Here is a 16406-nt window from a genome sequence, read left to right as displayed (position 1 = left end):
GACGAGGGGGGTCTGCCCCACGTGCCAGCGGAAAGACATGCCTCTGTTTCTTGAGGGGAAAGAACAGATCGTTTTCACCCTGCCCCACACGCTGTGATATCGACGGCCAGAAGTCGTGAAAACGAGGAGGGCAGCTCTGCAAGGGCATGGCCACTGTAGCGTGCCCTAGGAGAAGACGACAAGCAGCACTATCGGAGAAAGCCGATGAATGCTGAATGCTGGCCCCCGAGGTGAGGCAGTCACCAATAATCACATGCATCACTCTGCCATCCAGCGTGCAGTGGAAAATCCAGAACCCTACACCCACGGGGTTTGGGAAACACCACGCGATGGTCACAAATGAGCTAACGATTGCGTGCCCCACTTGCACCGGTATCCCCAGCGTTCCCACTGCCTCCCAGCACGTCCCGAATAGCAGCGCTCCGGCAGGCCGCCCCGCCGGCTGACATTATCCCTGCGGGGAAAAAGGAAGAGAGCAGTAGGCACTCACCCTGCACCCTCTGCCTCGCTTGCGGCGAAGAGGAGTGTAATGTTGGGCCTCAGGCCCACATGGCAGATGAATGACTGATACGGACACTGGATTGCTGGTGCAGTAACTGGCCACGAGCACGTGCACCCGGGCCTTTTTATTAGCGGGGCCACGTCACTCGTGACACCCGTGATAGATGGGTGTCGGGTGCAGTGTGTCCAGCCCTCGAGGGAGTGGCTGGGGTTACTAGAACGTGTCTCGCAGGACACTACATTCCTCCCCAACTTTATTGAAGGACAAATAAAGAGTCAAGTCCAACCTGTGGGGAAAAACACAGTTGATGAAATACCACAGGGTCCATCAGCTTCTCGAGTCAGGTGGCAGGACGACATCAGACGTGGGCTGGTGAACTTGGCTTGCAGCAGAACCTTCTCAGCGGGCACTCGTAATTTAACCTGAGGGACTCAGGGCACGACCGCTGGCTTGGAAACGTCCGCTGCATACCGTCCGTTCGCTGACAATGACGTGTCTTGCATGGCTTCCTCTTGGCTGACGTCGGTGATGGTCTGTGGTGAGATCTACTAGTTCTTTTGGTGGGCTGCGTCATGACCATGGACAGGGTCTAACGTGAGAGTTCACGGAGGTGTTGCTGGACCGACTGTCCCTGTGGAACTACTTGGCTGTGACCGGTACCCTGTCGGTGGGGCAATGTCTCTTCTCGCTCTCCCGCCTGGGGAGGCCCGTCGTCGGGGTTGCTGCGGGACTGTAGGAAGGCTGCACTGGAGCCGCTGCTTGTGTGCCGTCTGGGGGCAGCTGCAGGACCGCCGAGGAGCCGTTGCTTGGTCGCACGCACAACCCTCACGGGTGGAGGAGTGTTGGTCAAGACTTGCACTCGCTGTCGCTGTTCTGGTGTAGGCCAGGTTCACAGGTGGTTTTGGGTTCCATTTAGTTGGCTTGTGTGGCAACGGTTTCGGACTCCAGTCCATCGGTACTCAGGGAGTGGTGCTTGACGCATGTGTTGATGGCTGGCGTGGTGATGGCTGCCAGCCATGTGGTGAGTCGGAATGACAGGTGGTGGTGGCTCGCTGAGAGAGTTCGGATGTCAGGATGGACCTGGGCAGCCACATGCCTCCGCCTTGCTGATGTTGAGCGTCCGTGGCGGTTTAACACATAGAGTGTGTTGATCCTCTCTTGCCGGGCTTGGGGCCACTGCCGGCTCCAACTTGAGGCGGTGTGAGGACGGACACTCCGAGCAGATCTTCACCCGGGGCATCTGCGGACAGGAGCAGGGATGCCACTTGACTCGGACTTCCGACACTTGGAAAACGGCCGTTCACCTGGGGAGGCGTTTTGGAGAGACGCGGTTCGCGACTGCTGCGGCTTACATTCGGTTCTCCTGTGAGGCTGTGTCCAGGGACGGTGGTCCGCCTTGGTGGCTGTCGGATGTGTCAGGGTGAGCTCTTGGCTTGCTGTGAGTCCCTGGTCTTCTCCTTTTTCCGGTCTGTTCAGTCTACCTGTGTCTTCCGGTTTTTCAGGGTGACAGGGCTGTCACTCTTCTTTCTTCGAGGGCGTTGCACTTGGACCTCGAGGCGGCGCTGTCATGGCACCGGCTTCTGCCTTCGCTCCGGCGCTCTCCTTGCTTGCTGGGCGACGTGACGTCCAGTCGCGTGCCGCTGGCATTGGAGCGCCTGTTGCTGTGGCGGCCGTCCACGTGGAGTGTGCGACTCCTCTCTTGCCTGTCGTGGGTCACCGCCGACTCCATCTTGAGGCAGTGTTGAGGAGGACCTTGTTGCTTTCGGCCCACTGCGGGGCTTCGCTGGGGCAGTGGAGACGTGGATGCTCTCCTGCCTGTGTTTAGCAGTGCTCCTTTGTGGGGATGTCTGGATCTCCCGGGCACCTGCCTGTGCTGTCGGATTCGCTGGTGTGGTCTTCTGCGCTCTTCGGACCACGTGCGCTCCGTCTTTGCCTTCGGCGCTCCCTTCCGGCACTGGTGTGCCCGTGGTGTGGTTGGCGGTTGTGCCTGTTCCCTGGTGGCGGCGTTAGGTAGCCGCTTGCAGTGCACGCTTTGCACTGGTCTCTGCTCGCGCTGTCGGTGGAGACAGTTCCTTTGAGACGTTGCTGTTCAGGCTGATCGTCCACCCTTACTAGTGGGGCTTGTGTCGCCGTGTCTTTGCTGGAGGTACAGTCAATCAGCCACCGGTGGTGTGCGCTTGGTATCAGTCTCTCTTGCAGCTCAAGGTGTAACAGCTACCTGGGTACTTTGCTGTCTTTGAAGGTACCCTTGCTGCTCTCACTTGCAGGGTGCAGAGGGTCACTCCATGAGCATTCCTCTTGGAGTGCGTGTCTTGCTGTGCCAGGTGCAGTTTATCTCAGCCACTGGGCATGGGTAGGCTGTCTTCCAGGTGACGGCAGTGTGCTCGCTTGGATCTGTTGACTGCCGCTTGGTTAGCCGGATACTGCGGTCAGTACTGACGGTCGGTAGGGTGCCGCGCAGCTATGCTTGTCGCAGGTCTGCAGTCATCGGTCGCGGTGGGTGGCGAGTGTGCTGGACTGCTCATTGGATGTGCTCGTTTGGGACCTCCTGCTCGGATCCCTTCGCAACTTTTTGTTGCTGATTCTGCTGCGTCTGGCAGGGTAGTGTGTGTCAGGGCCTCCCCTTCAGTCTTTAGTGCTGCTGGGCTGACGGCCGCGGGGTGTAGCTGGCTAACAGTTCTGGCCAGGCGGTGCGTCTGTCCCTCAGCGCATGGTGTCTGGGTAGCCACGAGGTGGCGCTGCGGTTATCTCGGTGGCTTGCCTTGAATGCTGTGGGGGCTGGGGGAGCCGGTGTGGTGACTGTCCGTGGCCACCGTGTGGGAGCTGAGAATATTGCGTGGTGCCCTTGGTGCTAAGGTGGAGTGAGCTGCCCTCTCCCCTTGTGTGAGGTCTGGGGCATTCCTTATAGCTTTGCCTTGTTCCGCCTTGTCCCTGGGCCGGGGGTGTACTGGTCGCAGCGGACCTGTGGATGTATGTGCATGGGTCTCCCTGGTATGATGAGGTTGTCCTGCCAATAGTTTCGCCCTACAGGCTGTTTCTTCCTCCTGTGCCCGGTTGAAGTAGCTGCAGTATGCTCTGGACACTGCAGGCTTCTCCTCTTCACTGGCTGTGGCAGCGGCCTCTGCCGACGTTCTACCACTCGGTAGGCACAGACAGGGAGCTACAGAGACACAGGATGTCCCTCCTTGTACCACTGTCTGGTGCGTGTGTCAGCTCTGTCTGCTTTCAGGTGCAATGTGGCTCTGTGGCCACCAGGTGGCGCTGCAGCCTCTTGACCGGCGGCAGAAAGGAAAACCCTTGCTGTGGTCTGGGGGTTGGCAGAGAAGCTCACTGGCAGGTAGGGAGTGCTGCCGTCTACTTTGTTTTCTGCTCAGGATTGCCTCTGTGTTTCCTCTCGCAGGCCGTGGCAGGGGGTGTCAGCCTGGTGGGTGCTTGTTGTAGGCTGCTGTGTTGCTTGCCCCTTCCTCTTGGCCTTCAGCGCGTGGGGTTGATCAGTGGCGGTATCCGGCACCGGGTTCAGGCACTTACTGGCAGTTAAGCCCCTGGACCGTATTGGTCGCCTGCAGAACATAGGGGGCGCAGTCGGGGCCTCGCACCTGGGTGACAGCTTGCTGGCGGTGACGCTCTGAGCCCGGGCAGTGCAGCCTGTACTCCTCGCGTCCCGGCTCAGTCATGCACGGGCTTTCCCCCAAGGGAAAAGAGCCTTGGTAGTCTCTCTCGCTGGGTGCGTACTCCGCTGGCGGGTGACAGACTTCTCGCGCTCACCGCGCGTGTTGGGCATCGCTTCGCACTAGTGACCTCTGGTGGCTTTTGGGCGGTCTTCGGTGCCTCGTAGGCAGAGGAGGCACGGCGCACTCACCACCCTCCTGTCGGCGCCGCTGGGACTCCTGTCGTCGCACTGTCTGTCACGATGGACGAGGGCACTCTTGCTTCCTTTGCGACTGCCCGGACTAGGGGTTGCGATGATGGCAGCATGAAGAGGTTCTCAGGGAGCTCTCGGGGCCTTAGTAACCTGTAGCCTTTCCCCGTGAAGTTTTGTGGGCAGTCTTCGCCTCGTGGCGCTGCGGCAGCTGCTCACGTCGTCAAAGGCGGTGGGCAGTGGTGGTGGGCAAGGAGCCTCCTCGCGCTTTAACAGGTATGGAGGCAAGGACCTCTGTTGGCTGTCAGCCCATACCGTCCGGGTGGTAGCAGGCACCGGGGCAGCGATGCAGGGTGGCTCCAGGCTTCCCTCACCTTTGGGATGGTCGCAACTATCGCTCCACGGGCGGGTGGTGCTTTTAGCGCCTCGTCTCCTGCGGTGTCAATAGTAGCACACACGGTCGCCACGAACTCAGTGCTGGCTTTCGCAGGCCCCTGTCCGCCGCCGAATGGTCGCCCCCATGCCAGCCAGTGTGATGTGCAGTCGCCGGGTCAGCATGTGGGCGGACGTAGGGGCAGACTGGCGGGCGCGTGCTCAGGGGTTGCAGGCGACACTTCTTCCCCGAAGAACCGGGAGGTGGCAGCAGTCACACGCGTGGGAGAAGACCCACCTCGTCGCCAGTGTAATGTTGAGCCTCAGGCCCACATGGCAGATGAATGACTGATACGGACACTGGATTGCTGGTGCAGTAACTGGCCACGAGCACGTGCACCCGGGCATTTTTATTAGCGGGGCCACGTCACTCGTGACACCCGTGATGGATGGGTGTCGGGTGCAGTGTGTCCAGCCCTCGAGGGAGTGGCTGGGGTTACAGCTTCCTGTGAGACACTAGAACGTGTCTCGCAGGACACTACAGAGGAGGTACGGCCGATGTGTGACCCCGAGCCCCCAGAGGCCGCCTCTGCCTTAAGCAGCGCCCGCGGGATAAGGAAGAGGGTGCCCATCGTGCCGCAGCCCAGGAGACCTCAGGGGAGGTCGCCTGCACTGCACCCGTCTTAGTCAGAGACGTCATGGCAGCCGCCGAGCGCATAAAGGCAAGTTTCGAGCACCATCAGCCCCATGGAACGAGGCCCGCAGCGTGGAAAATCTGCCATGGCCTGGGATGGGAATAGCGCCGCACCGCCACCTGGAGGCCCTCTGTCACCGCTGCGACAGAAGAAAAAGACTGTCTGCTTGCCTGAGGCGTCACGTAGTGCAGGTAGTGACTTCTTTGACACCTACCTGCAGGAGCGCTCCATGCCTGCCCTCACCTGCCTCAAACGAACTGTCTAGCATCGGGGTCATCTGCCTCTCTTTCAGCAAGGAGAAGAAAGGCCGCAGCAGTAGAGAAAGCCGGTGAAGACCGAGAGTGCACTGCCACCTAGTGGTGGTCTGATGCACCACACCCTGCCACAAGTGCACTAAGCCGGCCGATATGGCAAAAACTTTTGAAAAAGGCAGATTCGGGATCAGCAGTGACAAGAGAGGCCCAGACAGGAGACTCCCTGCTCAGGTCTCCACACAAAGGCATCCCAGCCCGAGGCAGCACGGTATAAAGAAAAGCAGAGCACCAAAGAAGGTGAAGAAAAGGATTAGAGCAGCCCCTGCCACTCAACCACAGGCCGCAGCAACTGTGAGGAGGAGCACAGCCAATAGCATCAGCAAGGCTGCCCCCAGCTCACACAGGGGACAAAAAACGTAGACACAGGTTTTTAACCGCCACAAGACCCTGCTCATCGGCCAGCCAGCACCACTGCATGCAGCCAGAGAACTGTTTCCTCAAAGACGGGACAAAGTGTATTGCCCAGAGGAAAGAGGTCATACGACGAGGAGAAGTTCCCGATGAGACATGCAAGTGTTATCCCACTGGTGGCTGTCAATTATTGCAGCAAGGGCAAAAGAGCACTGCCTGCCACCTTTGCAAAGCTCAGGAAGAGACTGACAAACCCCGCAGGGAGGCGCTAGAAATGCAAAGCACAACACAAGCAGCAATGCTAATGACTGCTACCACCAGCAAGGATGGAAGATTGAGCAATGTCTCAAGGTAGCTCTCCCCACCAAAAGCACAAGAAAGACTGGTGCAGAGTGCGTGCCACTAGCGGCTGCCCAACGCCACCACAAGTGAGAAGAGCGCCCCACACGCCCCTGGTGGTGAACGATCACGACCGCAAGGAGGAAGAGCAGGCATGCCAGGTGCCGGAAGAGGGCACCCAAGAAAAGACAACGTGTGCGCAGCCCGAGATGCGTGAGACAAGCACCCAGAAGCACGTCAGCATGGGTAAATGCCCAGGGGGCAAAGAGACCTCTCCAAAGAAAAGAAGCAATGCTGGAGACAACAGGGAGATGCTCTACATCTCCACAGCAGCAACGTAGCCCAGAGAGGGCCAAACACAGCACAGTGTCCTCCCTCACACTGCCTCAAGACGGAGTCGCCGGTGACCCAAGACAGGCAAGAGGAGAGTCGGACACTCCAAGTGGCCAGCCACTCCCACAACTCCCTATTGCCCATGGAAGTCTTTCCCAGAAGAGGGAACACCCGGAGTCGGAGCTTCAAGAAGCTGCCCGAAGAGAGAGAGCACACGAGACAAGTGGCTGTTCTCCACCCAGCAGAGAAGAGCGACGGACATCTCACCCGCATGGTCCAGAGACCATTGAAGTTGATATGCCCTGTTGGCCTTTTTGGAAGAAGGTGCATGCGACTGCACCCGGAAAAGAATCGCAAAGAAGAGTGACAGTCCTGTCACCCTGAAGAACTGGATGAACACAGGTGCGCTGAAAGAACAGTCGCACAAGACCAAGACACATGGATGTGAAGTCCCTCCAGACATCCTATCTCCCAGCAAGTTATCACCACCTGTTGTCCAGGTCCGATGGCAACCCCATCACCATTGCCATGTGCATGACACCAACTCAGCAGGAAATGTGGAAGTGTGACCGGATGATCTACACTGAGGGCCCGATTCACAGAATTAACTTAAGACAAAATCCTAAACTTACTACTTTTGGTATTCACAGAATGCACTTACTACTTTTGGTATTCACAGAATGCACTTACTACTTTTGGTATTCACAGAATGGATTTACGACTACTAACTTTACGTCTGCACTCGGGCTGGATCCGGGCCGGAGGCGGGGCTTCCGGGCCGGTGCGGATTCCGGCCAGTAGCGAAGATTTAGCCATGGCCAAAATCTCCACCTCCGGGCCGGAAGCTCCGCCTCCGTCCCGGAAGCCCCACCTCCGGAAGCTCCGCCTCCGGGCCGGATTTTCCGGCCCGAGTGCGGACGTAAAGTTAGTAGTCGTAAATCCATTCTGTGAATACCAAAAGTAGTAAGTGCATTCTGTGAATACCAAAAGTAGTAAGTGCATTCTGTGAATACCAAAAGTAGTAAGTTTAGGATTTTGTCTTAAGTTAATTCTGTGAATCGGGCCCTGAGAATCTGACGACCAGTCAAGATCCAGAGGGAACTCGTGAATGGCCAGGCCGGACAATGAAAAAAAACCAAGTGGCGAAACGGACGCATCCTGACGCACCAACGACAAGTGAAGTGAACGACAACCAGGGAGTAACCTGGCAACCGCCCAGCGGGAGGCCGAGAGTAAGCCGCATGCACGCGCAAACTTAGTCTCATGCCTCACGTCCCTCCGCGTGTCCGTCACGCCACTGTCACCGACGTCTGCGTAGCCCACGTAGTCCAAGTGCAAGGATGCCGATGCCTCCCCCAAAGGAGAAGGAAGCACCTGACCGCCCCCACTCTCGATGATCAACTCAAGACCGAAGGCCTGCAACCATCACGGCAAGTAATCACCAACTCGTGTCCAGATTCACCACATGACTGGCAATGCCATCGCGCCAGTCCTCATCTAAGGCGTCAAGCTCTACCATCACTGGAGTACTGATGGACTGTAGTCATGCACTGTTGCCACACCAACCAACAAGAAGAACCAGAGGCCACCTGCTAGCCTGGCTCACACCTGAACGGCGGCTGAGAGAGCATGTCTTGACCAAAATTCATCCACCCCGGAGGTTTGTGCGAGCGACTAGACAACGGCTCATTGGTGGTTTTGCAGCTGCCCCCAGTCAGCACACAAGCAGCCCCAGCGCAGTCCACAAGCAGTTCCGTAGCAACCACAACAAGGAGCCTCCCGAGGCGGGATCGACGGACTTGACACTGCCCCACTGCCAGATTACAGGACACAGGGAAGTTGGCTAACCGGAACTTCCGCTGACAAGGCAATACCTTTGTGATCTTTCACCAAGGACTCCATCCGTACTCTTGACGCACCCAGTTTAATGAACTATTATCACCCACCACATACCATTCTCAACGTCAGCGAAGGGAAGCCACCTCGGACCAAAGGACATGTTTCCACCGGCATGTTACAAGAGTGCAGCTGACGTCTCCAAGCCAGCGTTCGTATCCTGAACCACTCAGGTTAAATCATGAGTGCCCGCCGCCGAGTTTGTCCTGCCACAGTCAGAGTCACCAGTCCTTGTCTGCTGTCTTCCTGATGCCTGACAGGAGAAGCAGATGGACCCTGTGGTTTATATTTAATTGTTGTTTATCCCTACAGTTTGGACTAGTGAGTGTTTGGTCTTCATTAAAATTTGGGAGGAATGTTGTGTCCTGTGAGACACGTTCTAGTGTCTCAGCAGACACAGAGTTAACCACTCCCTTGGGGGAGTGGGCACACATGCACCCCATACTCACCCATCACATGCGTCACGAGTGACGTGAGCCTGTTAATAAAAGGGCCCGGGTGCATGTGCTTGCGGTCAGTTACAGTAACCCACTACTGACTCTGTGTGGTCATTGCTGCAGCATGAGGGCCAAGAGGACCAAGACACAACAGTACACTATAGCGCAGATTTCTTGGTTGTTTTTGTCTTTTCAGAGATTTTAGAGCTATTTAGTTGAAGATCTCTGACATTGTTGCCGAATATTGGGTTGTAAGATGATTTATTTCAGTGACTGGGGAACTGTCATTAGCATGTTTATTTTTTTCAGAGGTTCACTTGGTCAATGTCTCTTAAATTTCTAGTTCATTGCTTGGGCCTGACGGGTTCAATGGAGGATTCATAGTTCAGCCCATTTAACGTGAAAAGATGAGTGTGTGATTGGACCAACTCATTGGCCTTACTTGTCTCTGTGGCATTCTTTTTAGCAATGAGAAGTTTCAATGTGTCCCTTTTTTAGTGAGTAAGCTTTGCAATATTGTGTAAGGTTTTTATAGGCAAATATTGATGTTAACAGAGATGCTGATGGGTCTTTCTTGTTGCCTCAGTGTATGTTCAAGACTCCTAGAAAGCTATTGTCGTCATGCTTGATCGTACTATCTGTAACTTTAGTTAGTTGTTCGGAAGGCTAAGTTGTTTCCCGTGTGTGCTATACGATGTGGAGCCAAAGAGGTTTCTGATTTGCTGACCCTGGTTTAATGTGTAGTTATTAAAAGGTAGTAAACTGGTCTATAGCTGGACTTCTGGATTAGATGGAATTCTTGTAGAAGACTGCTTCTTCACCCTCACTTCTGCTCGTTCTCTTTAGCTTAATATTGTCACATCCTTGGGGAGTGGGAGAGGGGGCAAGGGGGGTGGCTTTTTATATTAACATAAGATCATGCAGCTAATTGTGGCTCTGCTTGAACTTGAATGGTGCATCTTTACTCCATGTTCATTAAGTGTGCCTTTACAGCTGAGGTTCCTAACAATCAAAGTCCTCGGCACCTGCAAGGGTAGCTGCAGACCTTTGGCACGTTTAGGTCATTATGAAGTGATATCAGACGGCCCATTCCTTTCTTCTCATGCAATTGTGGCAAAGGAGAGGATGCCAACCCAAGGTCCACTTTTCAGGGGGCGTGAGTGGCAGATTAGCCCTGAGGTGTAGGGATGCCAGAGATCGACTGCATCATGGCTTGTTCAACGATGGAGTAACTAATTTTCTCAGTGATATTCAGAAAAAGCAAATAAGTAAATTTTAAGATGCAAGAGTGTGTAAAACTTGGAAACCCGTTGGTCAAATTTTTATTCAGCAATAAAACATGGCTTGAAACTAAGACACGTTTTGAAACACACTAATACCTATCTCAGGGAGATAGGTATTGGGGGCTCGGCTTTAGGGCTTCTCGCTTCCTTTCTTAGCGAGCGGACTCAAACAGTGAAATTGGGAAATTTCTATTCGGATCCAACTCCCCTATCATGCGTTATTTAATATCTATGTTGTCCCTCTGGCAAAGGTGGAAAAGTCTTTTGGTTTGGAGGTGGTGTCGTACGCGGATGACACGCAGATAATGGTGTCCATCACTCATAACATCAGTGACTCCGCTCGCAATTTTAAAAATTGCATGCAAGCAGTCTCGTCATGGATGGTGCAAAACTATCTGAAATTAAATGGCGAGAAGACGGAGATTCTTATTTTTGGGGACAAGTTGGACATTTGGTCAGGGAGTGGTGGCCTGACTCTCTGGGCACATGCTCAAGTCCCGTCTCCCATGGTAAAAACAACAGTTTTGGTGGACAATTCCCTTTCTTTGAACCTGCAGATTAGCAGGACGGTAGCCACCTGTGTTGGGCTCACGCAAACAAGTTGTCGTTTCGCTAATATTTTCCAGATTGGACTATTGTAATGCCCTTTATTTGGGCATTAACAAGGGACAGTTGTGGCGCCTGCAGCTGGTGCAGAATGCCACTGCCAGGCTGGTGATGGACTTGCCTAAACACCACTCAGTCTTAGCTTCTCTTCTTTCTTTGCACTGGCTTCCTATGGATCGCAGAATTATGTTCAAAACTCTTTGCCTCACTCACAATGCTTACTATGGCCTGGGTCCTGATGGCATTAAAGCTTTATATCGACACTATGCTCCCATTAGGAATCTCAAGTCAGCAAGCAAACATCTCCGTACCATTCCTAGGTTTAAAAGGGTGAGATGGGGCGGGAGAGCCTTTTCAATTGCCGCAGCCAAATTGTGGAATTCCCTCCCTGAGGAAATTTCAGGACAACAATCACACACTCTTTTTCGAAAGGTCTTAAAGACCTGGCTGTTCCCTTAGATGCTTGTCTGAGTGTGTCTTATCCTGCTTGCATATTATTCTGTTGTTAGCGCCTTGACGCCCTTGCGCTAAGTTAGCACTCTATAAATTTTATATTCATTCATTCATTCAAGTTCAGCATCGTGTAACTGTGCTTTTTCCTTTATCCCGATCCCTGAGTCCTTTTCCTTAAAATTACAGGCACAAATCAAGTCAAACATACATATGATCACTAGCATTGTAAATGTTTTGTGCAGTTAATTTCTCTTTTGTATCTGATTGGTATCCTATGTGTCATTTTCTCACACATTCATCGTTTGTTATACTGACAGTGCAAGCGACGTGGATGGCTTACGACATGGTGGTGATGCGCACTAACCCTGCGCTTACCGAATCAATGAGGAAACTAGAAAACGCCTTCATGAAGTGCAAAGAGGAGGTGGAGAAGAACTGGCAAGATATACTTGAAGAGTCGAAGGAGTAAATTTTGTGGTTTGCAAAAACGTGTGCAATCAACCAACAGTTTCGCTGCTTTGATTATCGTTTTAAGCTAGCCATCCTTGTTTTGAATAATTTCAAATGGAAGTATTTTTACTGCTCCTTTTATGAATAAACTTTTGATAGAAGCAGAAACGTGAATTAATTCTCATTTGACATTATTAGTTATGCATGTGCATGAAATAAACAGCCAGCATATGTTTTGGGCCTGCTTGCGTTCATAGGTGCCTTTCTCTCATGGAAATGTTTTTGTTAAGAGGAGGAATCGTAGGTACGTCTTTCCACAGTTAAAAAGGTGCATATTGCTTTAGAAGTATAAAAGGTGGAGGAAACGTGTATGTCCTTTGTAGGTACATCCACTCATCTTCCTGTACATCCCCTACATGACTCGTCTTTAATTCCTCTTTTACCTAACTTAAAGACCAGCCCTTTTTCGTGAACAACACGCACAATGATTTTCGCATACTTGTTAGGAGCCCTGTGACATGTGGCTTATGCAAAGACAATCATGTCAGAGATTACAGAATGATGAACTGAGGAGCAAGTTGTCATAAGGATACAACTTTGTAGACTTCCAACCATACATATGACAGTTCATTGTAAGTTACTCCTGATGACAAATGTATTTTCTTAAAAAGCAGAATTAGAGGCAATGTAATATTATTCGGTTTGGTACATCTTAACTCGTGCTCTCGCTAGGCAACCTAACTAAACATAGTAAAAGAGTCAAACGACCATCTTTTAGTCCAAATCAAAATCACTTATTCTAAAAACCCTCTGGTATCCCACCACTGAGTAGACGTCCAGAAAATAAAAAGAAAAGTTCTAAAATAAGACACTCTACTTGTCTCTTGGTTAACATGAGCACAATGTACTATTGTTTAGGACTAGGACTTAAAGGACTAAAAGGACTAGGGTTTAAGTGGAATTAGAACAATCGTCCTGTTGTCCTTGTTGCTTTGTCAAACGAGGTCACTGCTTATCCATGCGTCATGGATGAAATCACTTTTGGAAACATGCACAAGTGAAACCCCAAGTTATAGAAAACTGTGACTAGTAGGCAGATATTTTGTTGCATGAAATCTCAAAGATTACCAGGATTTTCAAGAGTTTTGGTTTTGGTGATTAACTCAAATAAACCGAGGGGATAGAAGATTTGCACAGTGATAATACTTACTGGGCACTCTTAGGGAGGTATCCTTTCCCCCCCCTGTAATTTCTTGCATAGTTGACATTTTATTACTGTATGGCTGATGCCTGATGGTTTCCTAGAACAAAGGTTGTCTTCAACAAAGTAGGCCTGAGGTGGTTACTGTGACAAGCCAGTGATAACGGCCATAGGTCTGAGTGGTTCATTGGGAAAAGTTTTGTTAAACTTCAAAGGTGTGATCTGTTTATTATGAAACGCTAGAACAGAGGCAGCAAATCTGACATATATTATGAAATGTACATTTTAAAGTCAATAGACTTTAATGGTGGATGGATTTTTACTGCACTCTGTTGAAACCTGCAAACATGTATCTGTGTGCATGAAATTCACAAATTACCTTAATAGGCTTGTTGGGTGTTGATTACTCCCTTTGACAAACGCTGGGGGTAGAAGATTTGCACTACATAATTTTTTTTTTTTTTTTGCAGGGGCCTGACAGGTGTAGTTGTCTACAAGGATTCTGTGTGTGTGTGTATATATATATATATATATATATATATATATATATATATTTTTTTTTATTTTTATTTTTTTTTTTTTATTTTTTTTTTTATACGGCTTGGTGAATAAAGATTTGTTTCTGCCACGCATTTTGGAGTCCGTGACTCTCTCGTCGCTGGATGGAAGTGGGGAGAGCCAGCACTTTGGTCAATATATATATATATACATATATATAATTGTCCACACTCACTCCGCTGCATATCGAGTAGGAAAAGTTCCATCTCTGCGGCCTCCTTCGCATTTGTACGGATGGTGCTGCTCCTCAAGGCGCCGTGTTCAAAATTGTCCAACAAATTGCCCAAAAGCTTTAGGAGCGCACACAGAAGTGAGTGAATATGCAGCGGAGTGAGTGTGGACAATTGAACCTGCACCTTGCTTTGGGACCTACTAAGGTATTAAATATGGCGTTTTTAAAAAGTACGGACCCGCAGACCTACTTAAGGATAACTACAAGTCCCAGCATGCTTGATCAAAGACGCACTCAGCGGAGATATAAAATAGCATGCGGAACTTCCTGTGAGCCGTATTGCCAATGTTGACCTTTGCGAAAGAGGTTAATGCCTCGAAACGCGTCAGGTCGGAGCTAAGAATAAAACCCGAAACAAAGATGCAAGTTTCCTTTAAGAAAAACCGAATGGTTCACTCACTTCTGTGTGCGCTCCTAAAGCTTTTGGGCAATTTGTTGGACAATACATATATATATATATATATATATATATATATATATATATATATATATATATATATATATATATATATATATATATATATATATATATATTATCTACTGGCGGTCGCCAGTAGGTAGTTATAGTTAGGACCGTGTTTTCATAGGAAATCTCAAAATTCTATTTTGAATAATATTTAAAAAAAAATAATTTTATTGAAAAATAAATATATAAAAAAAATAATAAGACATACATAACTTAGCATTTAAAAAAACATACAAATTCACTGAAAAAACCATAGGTTTCACACACGTTATAGTTAGGAATTAGCATTTAAAAAACCTTGAAAATTCACTTAAAAAACCATAGGTTTCACACATGTTATAGTTAGGTGGATATTTCACTCGTAAAAAACCAATGAAATTCCCCCGTTATAGTTAGTTGAGATAACTATAACTCGCGCGACCGCCACCCTACCACAAGGATGATGTCATCAGTGATGTCATGAGTGATGCCACTGACCATGTCATGAGTGATGTAATATGTGACGTCATGAGCAGAGGATTGCGGGCGCGCGAGTTATAGTTATCTCAACTAACTATAACGGGGGAATTTAATTGGTTTTTTACGAGTGAAATATCCACCTAACTATAACATGTGTGAAACCTATGGTTTTTTAAGTGAATATATATATATATATATATATATATATATATATATATATATATATATATATATATATATTACCTACTGGCGCTCCCCAGTAGGTAGATATAGTTAGGACCTATTTTCCATGGGAAATCCGCAACATTCTATTTGGAATAACGGTGACGCCGATTGACGAATCTTCACAAAATGTATATATATATATATATATATATATAGAGAGAGAGAGAGAGAGAGAGAGAGATATATTACCTACTGGCGGTCGCCAGTAGGTAGTTATAGTTAGGACCCCTTTTCCATAGGAAAACCGCAACATTCTATTTGGAATAACTTTGGCGCCGGTCGACGAATCCTCGCGAATTTCTCAAAATAGGTGGGGCGCTACGCTCCGCTCCTACCCTGAAAGTCTCGGGGGGATTCGTCAAGCGGGGGCTGATATAAAAGGGGGGTCCCAAAACGCGTTTTTCCCATGCATTTTTCCATAGGACCTTTAGACAGGGCTACAGCCCGAACGGCTGAACAGAATTACTAGAAATTTGGCAGAGAGGTAGTCCTCAGGTCAAGGAAGTGCCTTTTGTAGATTTGGTGTAAATCTGTTCAGTAGATTTTGAGAAAATAGCCTTTATATCAATATATATATCTGAGCCAGCTTACGGTACGCTTACCGTAAGCTTACCGTACGCGTACGGTGGCGTGCGCGAGCGCGATTCTGATTGGCTCTTAGATCTTAGTAAACATTCGAATCGGCTGAAACCAGGAAGCGGCGGCCGCCATTTTCTCTCTCGCACTGAGAGTTAGGTTGTTAAATAAAACCAATAAACATGTAATGGGGCTGTTTAGACAGCTCCCACACACATAGCCATGATGAGGGAGTCCCCAAAGACCCCCCAAGGCCAAAAATTGAATTTTTATTTTTTCGCTAATTTCTCCGATTACGCTTACCGTACGCGTACGGTAAAAAATGTAATAAAAAAAAACACTATCCACACTCTCCCCACCCCCTGTACTTTTGGTTGCCGCAGGCCACCAAATGTGCAGGGCTTATTAGAGGTGAGAAAAACCACAATATTTTAAACAAAAATAATAAAAGAAAAAATTATCCACACTCTCTCCACCCCGTGTGCAAATGGTTCCCGAAGGGCACCATTTGTGCATGGCTTATAAAAATTACGAAAAATTAAAATATTACCTTTCAAAACGAAGTGCATCATATGTCCTCCATGTGCGCACGGTGCGCGAAGCGCATCGTGCGTACATGGCCCATCTAGCGTAACGTGGGCACGCGGTGCGCGTAGCGCACCACGTGCCCACCGTGCGTGCACGGCACTAACTGCGTAAAGTGTGCGCGTGGTGCGCGAAGCGCACCGCGTGCTTACTGTGCGCGCACGGAACGAACTGCGTTAAGTGGGCGCGCACGCCACGAATGGCGTAAAGTAAC

At 50.1% G+C, this 16406-nt stretch overlaps 1 protein-coding gene across 1 annotated transcript in view; it reads left to right on the top strand.

The window, feature by feature from the left end:
- Positions 1-11909, top strand: part of SYCE3 (synaptonemal complex central element protein 3) — a 202705-nt gene extending 190796 nt beyond the window's left edge. Inside the window, exon 3 of the mRNA XM_085614629.1 lies at positions 11758-11909. Within this exon, the coding sequence (XP_085470755.1) occupies positions 11758-11909 (152 nt within the window). The remainder of the gene's footprint in view (positions 1-11757) is intronic.
- The last annotated feature ends 4497 nt before the right edge of the window (positions 11910-16406 follow it).

The sequence above is a fragment of the Triturus cristatus genome, chromosome 7 (genome assembly GCF_964204655.1).
Source record: "Triturus cristatus chromosome 7, aTriCri1.1, whole genome shotgun sequence".
Lineage (NCBI taxonomy): Eukaryota > Metazoa > Chordata > Amphibia > Caudata > Salamandridae > Triturus > Triturus cristatus.
The sequence above is the reverse complement of the archived record's forward strand: the minus strand, read 5'-3'. Positions and strand labels throughout refer to the sequence as shown.